Raw genomic sequence first — 15,061 nt, forward strand, 5'->3', positions numbered from 1 at the left:
GGCGGGTGACAATAAAGACTGCTGAGAAATGCATTCCTATAGATGGGATACATCAAATCTAGGACTCGCATGTTAACCAGTGTTTGATATTACAGGACGGTAAAGGCTTGCCTCGATCTCCTAGTGAACTGGCTCCATGGCTACATAGATAATCAGGATGCTGGGAGTAGGGCTTTCTGTGACGTTACCTTCCATGGGCCCTTCTATGCTACTTGCCAGGCTGTCTTCTATACCATGATTTTCCGTCATAAGCAGCTTTTAGAAGGCAACATGCGCAAAGGTTGGTGTCTAACTCTGATGATTGTATTTTACGTTTTAAAACTCATTACATGTGAAAAACGACACGTGTAAATCCAGTATAAGGCTCTGTTCACACTGGTGTCATGGTGCTCCGCCAAATCCGTCATACGATTGATCCAAAGGACCGAAAGAACGCATTGACTTATAATGGAGTATTAAGTCAAGTACAAGGTTTCTGGCAAGAATAGTGCAGCGATTCATAAGGTGAAAAGGGACTGGGCCCCCATGGGGACTCCACACCAATGTGCACAATCTTTACAATCCTGGTAGAGGGATCAAGATGACCCGCAATTGCTTCAGGAGGAACTGGTGCTCATATTAAGCAGGCTGCAGCTCCATCTATTAGTTGAATCGGTGCTGTATATTTTGTCTAAATCAATAAAACCTTTACTATGTGTATAATATATATTATTTTTTTTGGCGTTTTATTAGGTCTGTCCTACTTGCAAGGCTTGAATTTTGAAAGAATTGTAATGTGTCAGCCTAATCCTCTGAAGATTTGTCTTCCTTCGGTCGTTAACTTATTTGCCGCAATCACTCGGCAAGTACAAATTAGTAGATAAAGAAATATAGTGTTTGAAATTTTTGCGTTCACTCGAACAAGAACGCTTCAAAACTCTTAAGTGCGAAGTACTGAATGAATGTTTATGAAAATGTATTCACGGAGGTTTAAAAATGTGTTGTCTATTTATCCTGTCCATAAATATTCTCTACAGTGGACAACGTTTGTATATAGGAGCCAGCAGTCCATAGACATTAGATGGCAGCTGTCAGACCTTTTTTATTTTATTTATTTTTTTATGGGTGCTTTCGGATTCTATTATTTTTGCTTGGCACGTGAGCTATCTGACAGTCTCTCACTTTTGCCACCTCCTTAGGAAATAATATGCGATGTTATATTCACAGTGTGGCATGTGCCTACGCTTTTTATGGCCCTGGCAATAGGACTTTGTACTAATGTCTCATTTGTGTTCTTTAGGAAATATCAGTTGGTGCTTTGTTACACCATCATCGAGCGCAACAATCGACAAATGATCCCAATCGTAAGAAGCAGCACTGGAGGTGACTATGCTCAGACGTGCTCCAATCCACTGGACAGCTTCTTTCCTTTTGATCCTTGTCTATTGAAAAGGTTTGTATTACATATTTGGTTATAATGTCTTCTGTATTAGGACATCATACTGCGGTTCTGTTTTCTATACGATTTATACTTAGGCCGTATTCACACAACAGTGAAAATAATGGCCATTAAAAACTGATCAACTGTCAGTTTTTCATGGCCATTTTTCATCAGCGTCTCTAAACTGTCATCCATTTCCAGTCTGTCCGTTTTTCATGGCTGTTAAAAAAAAAACTGATGAATTTCATTGGTCAGGCTTTTTCTGTTCCAGCCCCCTGAAAACATCCAAAGGAAGGTCACATGTTCACCTAGACACTATTTACAGCCTCCCTGTATATGATGCCGCACACCTCCCTGTATATGATGTCGCCGCCTCCCGTATAGGATGCCGCACACCTCCCTGTATATGATGTCGCACACCTCCCTGTATATGATGTCGCACACCTCTCTGTATATGATGCCGCACACCTCCCTGTATATGATGTCGCACACCTCTCTGTATATGATGTCGCACACCTCTCTGTATATGATGTCGCACACCTCTCTGTATATGATGTCGCCCACCTCTCTGTATATGATGTCGCCCACCTCTCTGTATATGATGCCGCCCACCTCTCTGTATATGATGCCGCCCACCTCTCTGTATATGATGCCGCCCACCTCTCTGTATATGATGCCGCCCACCTCTCTGTATATGATGCCGCCCACCTCTCTGTATATGATGCCGCCCACCTCCCGGGATATGATGCCGCCCACCTCCCGGGATATGATGCCGCCCACCTCCCGGGATATGATGCCGCCCACCTCCCGGGATATGATGCCGCCCACCTCCCGGGATATGATGCCGCCCACCTCCCGGGATATGATGCCGCCCACCTCCCAACGCTGCCTTCTTCGGGTAAGGTCTCTAGTTTTCATGGGATCTGCGGCGATGCGATGACACTCACCGATGCAGCTCGTCTTCGCAGAACCCTTGAAGACGAGAGACTACACCTGAAGAGGTCGGCGCTGCATCGGTGAGTATGTGTTGTCGCCCTGCCGAAAGCCTAGTAGTTCCCTTGCCAATCCCCATTACAGATCCGTTTTTAACAGTTGTAAGGGTATGTTCACACGGCCTATTTTGTAAACGGCCGAAAAATCTGAAGCAGAACGCCTCCAAACATCTGCCCATTGATTTCAATGGGAAAAAACGCGCTCTGTTCTGACGGGACTTTTTTTAGCCGGCCGTTTTGAAAAACAGCTGCGTAAAAGAAGTGCAGGTCACTACTTGGGATGTTTTTGGAGACCGTTTTCATAGACTATTGAAAACCGAGTGGCTTAAACGTCTGAAAATACAGAGCTGTTTCCAAGGGAAAACCGCTCCCGATTTCCAGACGTTTTTGAGTTTGCGTGTGAACATACCCTTACATGTATTGACAGCCGTTAAAAACGGATCCAATACATGTAACTTCAATGGGGTCCTATTATCCACGGGCCGTTAAAAAAAAAAAAATGGCCGTGTGAATACACCCATAGAACATCATTGTTCTGAAAACAGCCGTGTTTTCACTGTCGTGTGAATAAGGCCTAAACGATTACAGTGCAGGAGTGTGTACATTAATTGCTTTTCCTAAATAACTTGTATTACCGTTTCCTCTTTCACCAGCAGCATGGACTGTGTATAGTCCATGCTGCCGGTGGATCAAAACTCTGCACTAGGAGATAGGGGGTCCTGCTCTTTTCTTTTTTTTTTTTTTTATGGCTCCCGCATGTAGAATCCTACAGCACTGACGGCCCTTCTGCGTACGAAAGCTATGGAGACTAGCAGGACGCCCTGTCTCATACTGCAGAGTAATGAACCACCGGCAGCACGGATTATAGACGACTGCGTGCTGCTGTTAGAAGCAGAAACGGTAATAAAATTTATTTAGAAAAACTATTATTGTGCACACTCCTGTACTATAACCGTTTTAGGCTGGGTTCACACACCCTATTTACGGACGTAATTTGGGCGTTTTAGCCCCGAATTATGTCCGAAAATACGGCTCCAAAGCGTCGGCACACATCTGCCCATTTATTTGAATGGGCTTTACGATGTTCTGTGCCGACGGTCATTTTTTTTTACGCGCCGCTGTCAAAAGACGGCGCGTAAAAAAGACGCCCGCGTCAAAGAAGTGCCTTTCACTTCTTGAGACGTAATTGGACCCGTTTTCCCTTGACTCCATGGAAAAACAGCTCCAATTACGTCCGTAATGGACGCTGCGAAAAACGCCTGCACTTGCCATTACGGCTGAAATTCCGGAGCTGTTTTCTCCTGAAAACAGCTCCGTAATTTCAGCCGGAACGGAGGCTGCCGTGTGAACATACCCTAATAGTGAAAGTGGAGGGAGCTTTAACCATTTCCTGACCAGGAGCTTTACCCCCCCTCCCCCTTCCTGACCAGGCCCATTTTCACGTTTTAGCCATGTGCCAATTTAAATGCAAATTGTCCTTCTATTACTCTTCAAATCTACATGTATTTGGTCTTGTTTTTTTCAGAACATATTGAGCTTCCATATTGTGTAAAAAAAAAATAGATAGATTTTACTTTTAAAAAAAAATATGGAAGAAAAAATGGAAAATAAAGTTGAAAAAAATGTGAATGTGTGATTTTAGATTGTTTTTTTTACATCTGGTGCAGGCCACTGGGTAAACACACCTGAATACAGGAATATTTGGCAACTTCTACCGACTTCAACGATACCAAATATGTGTGCATTTCTTACACGCTGGGCGCAAGGTGGCGCTTACAATGAATGGTGCGCAAACTGGGTTTTAGAGAAAACATTTCCAAAGCTGGTTCGCTGACACCATACGACCATTACAGATGTTGTGACGTTCCCAGTCCACAAAAACTGATGGCCTATCCTCAGGATAGGCCATCAGTATCTGATCGGTCAGGGACCGGCACCCTCCCGTCGATCGGCTGTTTTGAAGGGACCACAGTTCTTATACGAGCGCTGCTTCCCCTTCATTTCCTTTATTGTTCACACTGTGAATCGCGGACACACTTGTAGCTAGGGATGCACGATGCATCGAAACTTCGATACGGTTTCGATACTCTGCATCCCCAAACGGTTCGATACCGCTGTTTCCTGTATTTCGATACTTAGCTGTGCAGCCGCACAGCTAAGTATAGTAACACATGAGATGAGTGCAGGGCTGCGGCCGTGTAGTACAGTCATTGCCCCGCTCCTGACAAGTTTGCGCCGTCCGGATGATGCGATGCGGCTGGCGCTGCACGAATGAACGGCGGCACTGAAGACAACATGGCGGGCGCACTACAAAACACCTCCATGTTCTGTCTTCAGTGCCTGAACCGCCGCTCATTAGTGCAGTGCCGGCCGCATCACCTCATGCTGACCGCACACGCACTTCCTGTCAGGAGCGGGGCAATGGCTGTATTACACAGCCCCAGTCCCGCTGGCGGAGATCAGAGACACCTCATCTCCGCCGTTATTCCCGTGAATGCTGCGATCACAGCTGACTGAAAATGAGAAGGGGGATGTCCCTTCGATCGCGTCACAGGGAATTCCTGTGACGCGATTGAGGGACATACCATATATGGGCAGACAGCCCAGGGTCTATTGAAGGACCCCAGGGCTGTCTTACCATATTTCCTGTTGTTAGGGCATACTTAGTACACAGGCAGTTGGTAGGACATGCCTATCAGTACACAGGCTAATGTACTGTAATATAGATATATGCCAGTACATTAAAGTTTAAAAAATAAAGTAAAAACAAAGTAATTTTAAATTCAAAAAAAATACACATTCACCTTTTTTACAATAAACATTAAAATAAGTCTCAATACATTCAGTATTGGCGCGGCCGTAATATCCTGCACAACAATTTTTTTGCATCATTTATGATGTGTACACAGTAAAAAATAAAATAAAAACTGCTTTCACTTATTGTGGGGCACGAAGTGTGATGAATTTAACCTCCACGTGCCTCACATTAATAGTAATTAACCCCAACATGTACCTTACATATTAACCCATTATGACTGAGAAACATGATGGGGTTAATTACTATTAGTGTGAGGCACGTGGAGGTTAAATTCATCATCACACCTAGCACCTCACATCAGACAATGGAAGAACTTTTTTTTATTTTTTATTACTGTTGGCAAAGTATCGAATTGGTATCGAAATCGCAATACTAAATGAAGTATCGATATCGAAGTCCAAATTCTGGTATCGTGACATCCCTACTTGTAGCGGCGCTTCACAGTATTACAGCCTTCTACCATTCAAGTGTACACTGTAATACTGTGAACCGCCGCTACAAGTGTGTCTGCGATTCACAAGTGTCTTTTATTAGATGCATTGTAGGCTACGGGACATAGCTATCTTTGGCTGGTCGACCGGTGTCGTGCATGGGCAAAGTCGCCGTGTTGCAGATAGACACATTTTATTTATAGAGAAAAATTGTATTGGAAAAAAAAAGTGTTTGTTTGTTTTTTGTTTTTTTTACACATTACACTATTCTTCTCTGTGGCAGTCTGCCAGAGAGGGAGAAGATTCAACGGGTGATCGCTGTGACAGGTCTAGACAGCTGCATCATGGAGCTCCTTACCGTCGGCATGGATGTGATCGCTGTGACAAGCTGTCACAGCGTTCACATAGCTGAGCTCCTTACCGTCGGCGCACAAGCGCTGCTGGGAGGAGCAATGTGATCGCTATGACACGCTGTCACAGCGATTACATGACCGGAGACAACACTGAGTAGTCTTCGGGTGAAAGCTCCGTGATATCAGCTGTCTCTAGACAGCTGTATCACAGAGCTCCTCACAGTCGGCGAGTAAGCACTGCTGTTCGGCGCAATGTGATCGTTGTGACCGGTTGTCACAACGATCACATGACCGGAGACCACGCTGAGTGGTCTCTGGTTAAAGTTCCATGATACAGCTGTCTAGGGACAGCTGTATCACGGAGCTAAAGGCCACTAGGGAGCGGCAAACAAGCGAACAGGATGTTCTGGAACGGCCCTGCAGAGTTAATTGCAGAGCGCCTGGACGTTTATAGTCTATGGGCGGTCTGGAAGTGGTTAAAGGCCAGTGATGAGAAACTCTGACAGCACACGTGGCCACGGTGACAGCTGTCCACAGATCAGGACACGCTCTCAAAATGTCATTTTGTTTTTGCCCATTGATCTATTTTGGCACAGTGTAACCACCATATTCTGTCCGAGATTATACACCCCTTCCCACACAAGCATATTGGTAACTATTATCAAATAGGTTTACAAAACTGCTATAAATTCCTTATTTCCTTCCATTATCCAGTAACTTTTTATCTTTTTTTATTTTTTATTTATAGGTGTAAGATATTTATAGATCCAATTTATCAGCCATGGGAAGAGTTTAATAATGAGGAAATGAAAGGAACCCAAAAGCCGGTTAAGGTATATGGTTTCACAATTTATGCCAATAATTGTAACTTTGTTGTACTGTAGCATTTTAAATATAGAAAATAGTTTATACTCTGTGACATTATATAACCCCCTGAACAGTCAATGGGGCGTTTTTTTTATTTCTCTCGCAAGATCAAAGTTTAGTCGTCTTAACAGGCAGAGTGAAGGCAGCCCTGTGGGCCTTCATTAGGCCCCTGGGCTGCCATAACAACCATCGTCACCCCCCGATCTCATTGCGCGGTGGGGGGGGGGGTGATGAGCTGTCGGAGGGGGCTGCCCCCCTCTTTTCAACGCCTCGGATGCTGTGGTCACGATTGACTGCAGCATTTGAGGGGTTAAACAGCCAGGAACAGTGCGCTCGCTGCTGCCGGCTGTTAGTCCCGGGTGTCGGCTGTAAAACACAGCCGACTCCCACAGCATATGGATCGCGCTCCAAAAATCCGCCCCCCCCCCCCCCCCCCCCACCTCGGCACCATGACATACCGGTGCATCAAAGGGTTATTAAGCAGAAGGAAATGAACACATAACCTGTATGTTCTTATAGATAAATCTGCAGTCTGGATGTTCTTGCAAAAAGTCATCAATAGGCCTTCTACGTTTTATATATTCACAACCTCCGCTACCAATTTAGATCTAAAAATTCTACCCATTGACTCCCATTATACCAACAGGCGGTATACGTCAGGGGTACAGTTTATTTTGCTGAATTGAATAGCAAAGTCGTAGAAATAAAAAAAAGTGTATATTGTAAATATATATATATTTTTTTAAATATTGTAGCCTATGGGCGACGAATGCCACTGTATGGCATCTGTCAATGGCCTCCGTTTAACAGATACGACGAGAAACTCAAGTGAGATAACTTTTCATATGCGGACAGTTATCTTTGACGCTTCCTGACACATGGCCGCAGTTAAAACTGTGATTAATCCCAGCATCGGGAGGAGGAAACACAAGGGGAAGTTATTTCACGCTGCTGCCTCATACTCATCGTTGCCCCAATAAAACTTCAGAGGAATGTGTGCCTGGGTGCACACATCTCCTACGCCATCTGAAACTCGTTGCTGCCCGCATTCTGGCCTTCCCGCACCAGAGTCTGGGTGGTCTTACTATACCCCCCTTCAAAGCAGCAAGAGTCCCTATTTGCTTTTGTTCTTCACTTCAGGAAGCAACTTTACTGGAGCTTCCCTGGGGTAGCCCTAATGATGTAAATGTTCATATATGGACAGTTACGCCATGGGCTACCCCGGAAGAGCTTGAGTCATGAAAGTTGATGACATATCTGTAAAACAACGGATGCTTTGAAGGGGTAATAGTCGGCCCACCCATTCTCCCTCTGGTGCGGGGAGGCCGGCTGGGCGCTCATTCCTCTGAGGTCTCGTCGGGACAGGGACAAGTATGAGGCAGCAGCATGACAATAACTTCCCCTTGTGTTTCCCCATCCCGGAGTTTGGATTAATATTCTAGTGCTGCCTGCAGCCCTGTAATAGAAATCTCCAGTGAATACTTTCCATATATGGACAGCTGCATCACTGGAGCTTCCCGTATCCGTTATACTAAGGTAGTGATGGATGCCTAAACAGTGGCATCCGTCACCCATAGTCTATAATGGTATCCGTTTAACGGAAACATGATGAAAAGGGTCATGAGTGTTAGACGTATCTGTTAAACGGATACCGTTCTAGTCTATGGTGATGGATGCCACTTTTTAGGTATCGGTCACTGCCTACGTTTACCGTTCTACAACAAGAGTTTTTCCCAGCATATACGTTGAGCGCAAGCCATAAACGCAGCATTAAAGGGGCTGTAAAATGAACGTCCATCATTGGAGCACCGTTTATTTAAATGTAAACAATATTTTATAGTGGTCGGAGCACTGGTGTTCTAAAAGAACGGTCCAAATCTCCCGTGTAGGTGTAAAGTTAAAGCGTACCGCCAATTATACTCACATAGAGAAACCAATATAGTGCAAGAGTGTGCAGAATAATCGTTTTTCTAAATCACTTGCGTTAGCGGTTTTTATTTTTTTTTTCTAACCGCAGCACGGACTGTGAAAAGTCTGTGCTGCCTTGCGGCTAGTAACTCTTCATTAGAAGACTGTGTACTGACCGGTCTCCTAGGCTCCCATCTTCAGCACTATAGGATCCTATTACATTCTACAGGCCATTCTGGATACGGGAGCCATGGAGTAGAGCAGGACACACGTCTCCTGTGGCAGTTATTAGCCGCCGCCAGCCTGGAATTTACTACGTCGCTGTAGAGGAGGCTGATGGGCGCTCCTGTGAGAGCTCATCCTCTAAGCACGAGCTGTAACTTACAGCTCCTGTTCTTAGAGCAGCCTGCCGAATACAGCGGGAGTCGGAAAACATTCTTCGTACCCCAGCTGTTTAACCCTCTGATCGCCGCGGTCCGTGACCGCGGCAAGATCAAAGGGAACTCCCCGCCTCTAGTCAACGGAGACCCAGTGACGTGATAAAACATCAGTAAATCCCTCTGCAGTCAGCCCTGGGGACCTACAAAGGATCCCAGGGCTGTCTGTTCAGTAGGCCTGCTGTTCGGGCACACTATGTGCTGCCCTAACAGCAGCATGTGTCATAGTGACACAGTATAATGTATTAGCATACAGGAGTATGCTAATACATTACAAGTAAAAAAAATAAAGTTATCCCTAATGGGATTAAAATAAATAACAAAAATAAATAAATAAAAAAAGTCTATTTTGCATAAAATATATTTTATTGCCCCCTACACTAAATAAAAACTAAAAACCTGCACATATTGTGTATCTGAACGACCGTAATGACCTCAAGATTTAATCTAGGGGGTTATTTAGCGTGAAACGTGAATGGGATAAAAAATAAACAAGAAAAACTGCCGAGAATCGCTTTTATATTCACGACGTAAAAATATTTTTTTCTACCTCAACTTTAAAAAAAAAAAATAATAATAATACAATTTCTCCCGCATAAAACAAGGCCTCATACGGCCACGTCAATGACAAAAATAAAAAAGTTATGGCTGCTGAAATGCAGAGGTAAAAATTGAAAAATGTAGCTGGCCATTAAGACCTTTTCAGGCCCGGTCATTAAGGGGTTAAAGAGTTATTTTCTTCTCAGATATTTATGGCATCTCCAAAGGATGTAGTGTTAATGTCTGATAGATGCGGGTCCCACTTTTGAAACCAGATCTATATAGAGAACGGGGGTCATCCAGTTTTCGACATAGGTTCAGTTCCCAGAGCTAGGACCCGCATGTATCAGACATTTACGGCATATCCTGTGGAGATGCCATAAATGTCTGAGATGGGAATAACCCTTTAAGGACTCACATTGATGCATGCCTGGGTTTATTTTAGGCCTGACTTGACGTAGGGCTTAGTTTTAACTGTGTGCTATACCTGTTAGGAGCAGTCCGCATATCTGCTCTCCTGAAAGTCTGTACTCTGAAGGAAAATGTATTGAATGGATGCACTCTTTAGGTACATTACATATATATACATATTATTATATCCCATTATATAACATTCATAGACTTTGGTATTCAATTATCCATGATTTAGTGAATATAAATATCATATACTAATATATAACCATTATTTTTCTTCAAGCATGGTGCCACCCCAGATGATGAAGATGATTTTCTCAAAGGCGATACACCTCAGAATGACATCTTGGTCGGGATAACACCAGGTTCCTTCGACTCTTCCCTAAGGAGCCCAGCAAGCAGTGCGGGCTCGCCGCCTTTCAAGTTTCTACAGCGGCCGTTCTGAGTTCTTCAAGCACTTGAATTCAGAAGCACTCTCCACAAGCAAATACCTCTTGAGACACATCACTACTGTGATGGTGTCAGAAGGTGTCACAAGCTGTGTGTTAGCCGGGAAGGCTGGCCCGCAGTATTTATGGACCGCCATAGTTATGGAAAGTTCCTTTTTGTTCAAGTTTTTTACAGGTCGAAATGGTCTTGTTGGTCTTAAGGAGCTTTTCCAAACCTTGTTCATTATGTTGTTGATACCATTGATGGTTTAATAGCAAAGTGCATTAATGGTGATGTGAATAGATCATGAACCTATGGGTCAGAAATCGAACCAATATGGTACTTGCAGATCGCCGAGAGGGCTTTGTGTGAAGGTCCTGCTAAGACTAGCTACAGATACATCAAATCATCTTATTTTCTACTAACGTGCTAGAGCGTCTATACTGATATTCTTACACACCGTTTAACAGTGCAATAATAATGTGTATAATAATGTCAATTACCTAAAGAAAAGGGTGGCGGTGTGCTAGCAAAGTTGAACTTTTCAGATAGGCCTCCCCTTAATGATCGGAGAAGCACTTTGTGCCATGGCTAGATTTTCTTTTGTTAGATTTACTATGCCTGTACTGTGAACGATCACCTACCGTTGTGGAGACATTGTTTTATTTGTGGTTCTATTGCTAAGTTTAAATTCACTAAGCAAACTTCGGTTAGTATGTCCATAACTGCAGAGATATCATTACCAAATATCTATAAGGCAGTTGTGTTATCACTCTATAATTGTTGTACAATTAAACTCCTACAGAATCTAGTGATCGTCACCACATGTAACTTAAGCCTTACTTGAAATCAATCTGACACGCTTAACATTTGTGGGGTCTGACAGGCCCTATGGTGGAAGTGGTTGCATGTAACGGGGGTCTTTCAGTCATCCACACAAGAATTACTGTGTCCTAATACGAACACTCCTGTCTGTAATTGACTGGGAACCCATTGGGGGGGACATTTACTTATGCAAGTCCGCCAGTTTTCTAGTGTAATTCCATTAAAACATGGTGTTTGTTGCCAGCGCCATATTAATGAAGCCTTTCCTCTACTAACACAAGTGGAATTCCTCATGTGTTGGTAAAAGAGGCATTTTTAAATGTTCACCACTGCAGTTCTGCACTGACAGCATTGATACAAGTAAGTGGAACTGGGTGTAGTGGTTTTAGGATTCTGTTAGTAATATCTTTATTGTCTCGCTGAAATGTCTGATTTCCAGTTTATTTACTATACTTTGTGAAGTTATAAAAAATATTACGTTGAATTCAGTGTGTTTTTGGTTCTTTTGTTTTTATTTAAAGAATTGGGTATAATAAAGTTTCCTGATTCGCTTTATCTGATTTAACTATTAGCCTGGATCTACACAATGTTTTGCTGTGCATTTTCTGGCGTTTTTTTAGCTAAGAAAATGCTGCGTCCAGATGTTAAGTAGATATTGAAATACATACACCTTTATTTATTGGGGATCAGTGGCGTTTTGTGTATTTTCCTTCAAAGCAATATGCTCTCGGTATGTTTTTTCTTCTGCCATTTTCCTGTAGGCTTCTCTATAGGACTTCAAAAGAGATATATATATATATATATATATATATATATATATCACCAGCATGGAGATCATACAGCAGTGTAGCTGAGAATCCAGCACTGGGGTGAGAGAGAATGTTCACACGGAGGCTGAAAAATAATTGATGTGTAATCCACCTCAAAAACACATGCATTTATTTAAAGGGTTTTCCTATAATCATTTAACACCTATCCACAGGACAGGTGAAAAATATCTGATCCTTGGGGGTCCAACCACTGAGACCCCCACCGATAACGAGCTTACCTTGCCTTTCCTCGGAGCCCCATAGGAATGAAGCAGTAGTGCGCATGCTCAGCCACCACTCCATCCATTTCTATGGGCTGCATAGCGCTGTCTACAGCAGCCCCATAGAAATTAATGGAGCGCTGGTCAAGCATGCGCACTACCACTTCATTCTTATGGGGCTCTCAGGAACAGCAAGGTAAACCTGTGATCAGTAGGGGTCCCACCGATCAGACCCCCACGATCAGATATTTATCACCTATCCTGTGGAAAGGTGATAATGATTATGGGAAAACGCCTTTTAAGCTGTTTTTGAATAAATATATATTGAATATATTTTGACATATTTTTTTTTTTAATGTGTTTTAAGCCCCCCCATTGAATTCAAAGGGATACACGACGCGTAAAACGTACCAAGAATTTACATGTTTATTCTTTACACGACATGTCATTTAATTAGACGTGTAATGTAAAAAAATAAAATACTCCTATTTAAATCAATGGGCAGCGTAAAGGGGTATTCCGGTTACAACAAGTTACCCCCTATCGGTATGGTAAGGGGTAACTTGCTGATTGGTGGGTGTCAGACAGTTGGGACCCCCACCATTTACGAGAATGGGGGTCCTGTACCCCTCGTTTTAACTGAGCCGCAGATCGCTCATGCGTACTGCCGATCCATTCATTCTCTATGGAAACGCAGGAGATGGCCGAGTACAGCGGTCGGCTTTTTCCGGCGCTGCCATAGAGAATGAATGGTACGGGAGGGCGCATGAGCGATCTGCCATTCGGTTCAAACGAGCGGTACGGTGCCCCTGCACTCGTAAACAGCGGAGTTCCTAGCTGTCTGACACCCACCGATTTGCAAGTTACCACCTACCCTACGGATAGGGGGTAACTTGTTGTAACCGGAATATCCCCTTAAGACCGGCCTTTTTAAATGCGTATTTTGGCACCTAAAACGCTGTGAAATACACGTCAAAAGAAACGCTGTGTGAACAGGGAAGCTGCAGCAGCGTCTCTGTATATGGGTCTCTTTGCTCCCCCTCCTTTCCCCATAGACTTTTATATAGGAAGCATGGAGCCTAAACACTAGCAAGCTGATAGTCCATCATGGTTTATTTTATTTTTTTTTAATAATAAAGGACTTGATAAGAGAAAAAGGGCGATTGTGTTTTATTTTATTACTTGAAACTTTTATTATGTTTTTCACAACTTTTTTTTTACACTTCTTTAGTCCCACTAGGGGGCTTTAAGGTCCAAGTATCAGATTTTTTTTCTAATACATTTCACTACCTATGTAGTGCAATGTATTAGATCTGTCTGTCATTCACTGACAGCAAGCCAATTAGGCTTTGCCTCTGGGCGGGGCCTAATCGGCTTTCGTAATGGCAGACAGGAGGCCATTGTTAGGTCTCCTGTTGCCATAATAGCAGTCAGCAGCTGTGCGATTGCAGGGCACAGCTGCCGATCTGCTAACAACCACAAAGATGCAGTGATCGCTGCATCTAAGGGGTTAATGGCAGGGATCGGAGCTAGCTCTGGTTCCTGCGTTACAGGTGGATGTCAGCTGTAACATACAGCTGATGACGCTGGCTCATCTCCTGAGCCGGCGGCTATGGAATCCTTTCAGGCCACGCCTCCGGGGGGGGGCTGAAAGTTTTCCGTGCTAGGCAGATCGGGAGGCCACTATTAGGCCTCCAGTTGCCATTGCAGCGACCAACACCCCGGCCATTTCATTGCTGGGGTGTTGATGAACTGCAAACACCTTAAATGCAGCGATTGCTTTTGACGGCTGCATTTAAGGGGTTAATAGTGGGGATCGAAGCTAATTTCATGCATTTGTCGTAAGTATACGACATCTTGCGGGAAGCACTGGCTTGCCATGATGTATACTTACGACAAATGTCGGAAGGGGTTAATATTAAAGAGACTCACCAGTTTATCAATTCCCTTTCTTCTAACTAATCTAATAAGCGCTCTGCTGCTGATAACTAGTGTGATTTGTTTTAACCAGTTACGGACTAGGCTGTTTTACAGCTAAATGACCAGAGCAAATTTCACAATTTTGCTATGCGCTTATTAGATGACTATAACTCTGCAGGTGAATAAAGTTCATCTTTGAATTTTACACTCTTTTTAAAGGACAGATAGGGCTTTGTTTTAGTGGCATTTGTCAGTATATATCATTTTTATTTTTTTCTCTAAAGTGGGCAAAATTGGAAAAAAATGCAAGAATTTAGCAAATGCGTCAGTTTATGCTAGCATTTTTCACACACAGTATGGACCACAGACAAAATTCATCTCCTTTCACATTCTTCCACTTCTCCCGTGCATGGGGATACCAAATATGTGTGCCTTATTCATTGTGCGGGCATGTGCCAGGGCTTGGCATAAAAGGAGGCTTTTTGGTCCAGGAATTCTGCACTTGATTTTATAGCCGCATACTGTTTTCTGGGGGGCGTAATGCTGCTGAAACATTAGAAACACCCCATAAATGACTTCATTCACACAAGTAGACCCCACAAGGTTTTCTTCAAGGGGTTTATCATATTTTTAGACAGTCCAGTTTTCTTCTGAAAGTTTCTTGAATAAGATGGATC

At 43.5% G+C, this 15,061-nt stretch overlaps 1 protein-coding gene across 1 annotated transcript in view; it reads left to right on the forward strand.

The window, feature by feature from the left end:
* Window positions 1-11,918, forward strand: part of RRN3 (RNA polymerase I transcription factor RRN3) — a 42,496-nt gene extending 30,578 nt beyond the window's left edge. Inside the window, exons 14-18 of the mRNA XM_075830142.1 lie at window positions 96-280; window positions 733-841; window positions 1,280-1,432; window positions 6,763-6,847; window positions 10,464-11,918. Of these exons, the coding sequence (XP_075686257.1) occupies window positions 96-280; window positions 733-841; window positions 1,280-1,432; window positions 6,763-6,847; window positions 10,464-10,625 (694 nt within the window). The 3' untranslated portion in view covers window positions 10,626-11,918. The remainder of the gene's footprint in view (window positions 1-95; window positions 281-732; window positions 842-1,279; window positions 1,433-6,762; window positions 6,848-10,463) is intronic.
* Window positions 11,919-15,061: the final 3,143 nt, after the last annotated feature.

This window comes from Rhinoderma darwinii, chromosome 6 (assembly GCF_050947455.1).
Source record: "Rhinoderma darwinii isolate aRhiDar2 chromosome 6, aRhiDar2.hap1, whole genome shotgun sequence".
Lineage (NCBI taxonomy): Eukaryota > Metazoa > Chordata > Amphibia > Anura > Rhinodermatidae > Rhinoderma > Rhinoderma darwinii.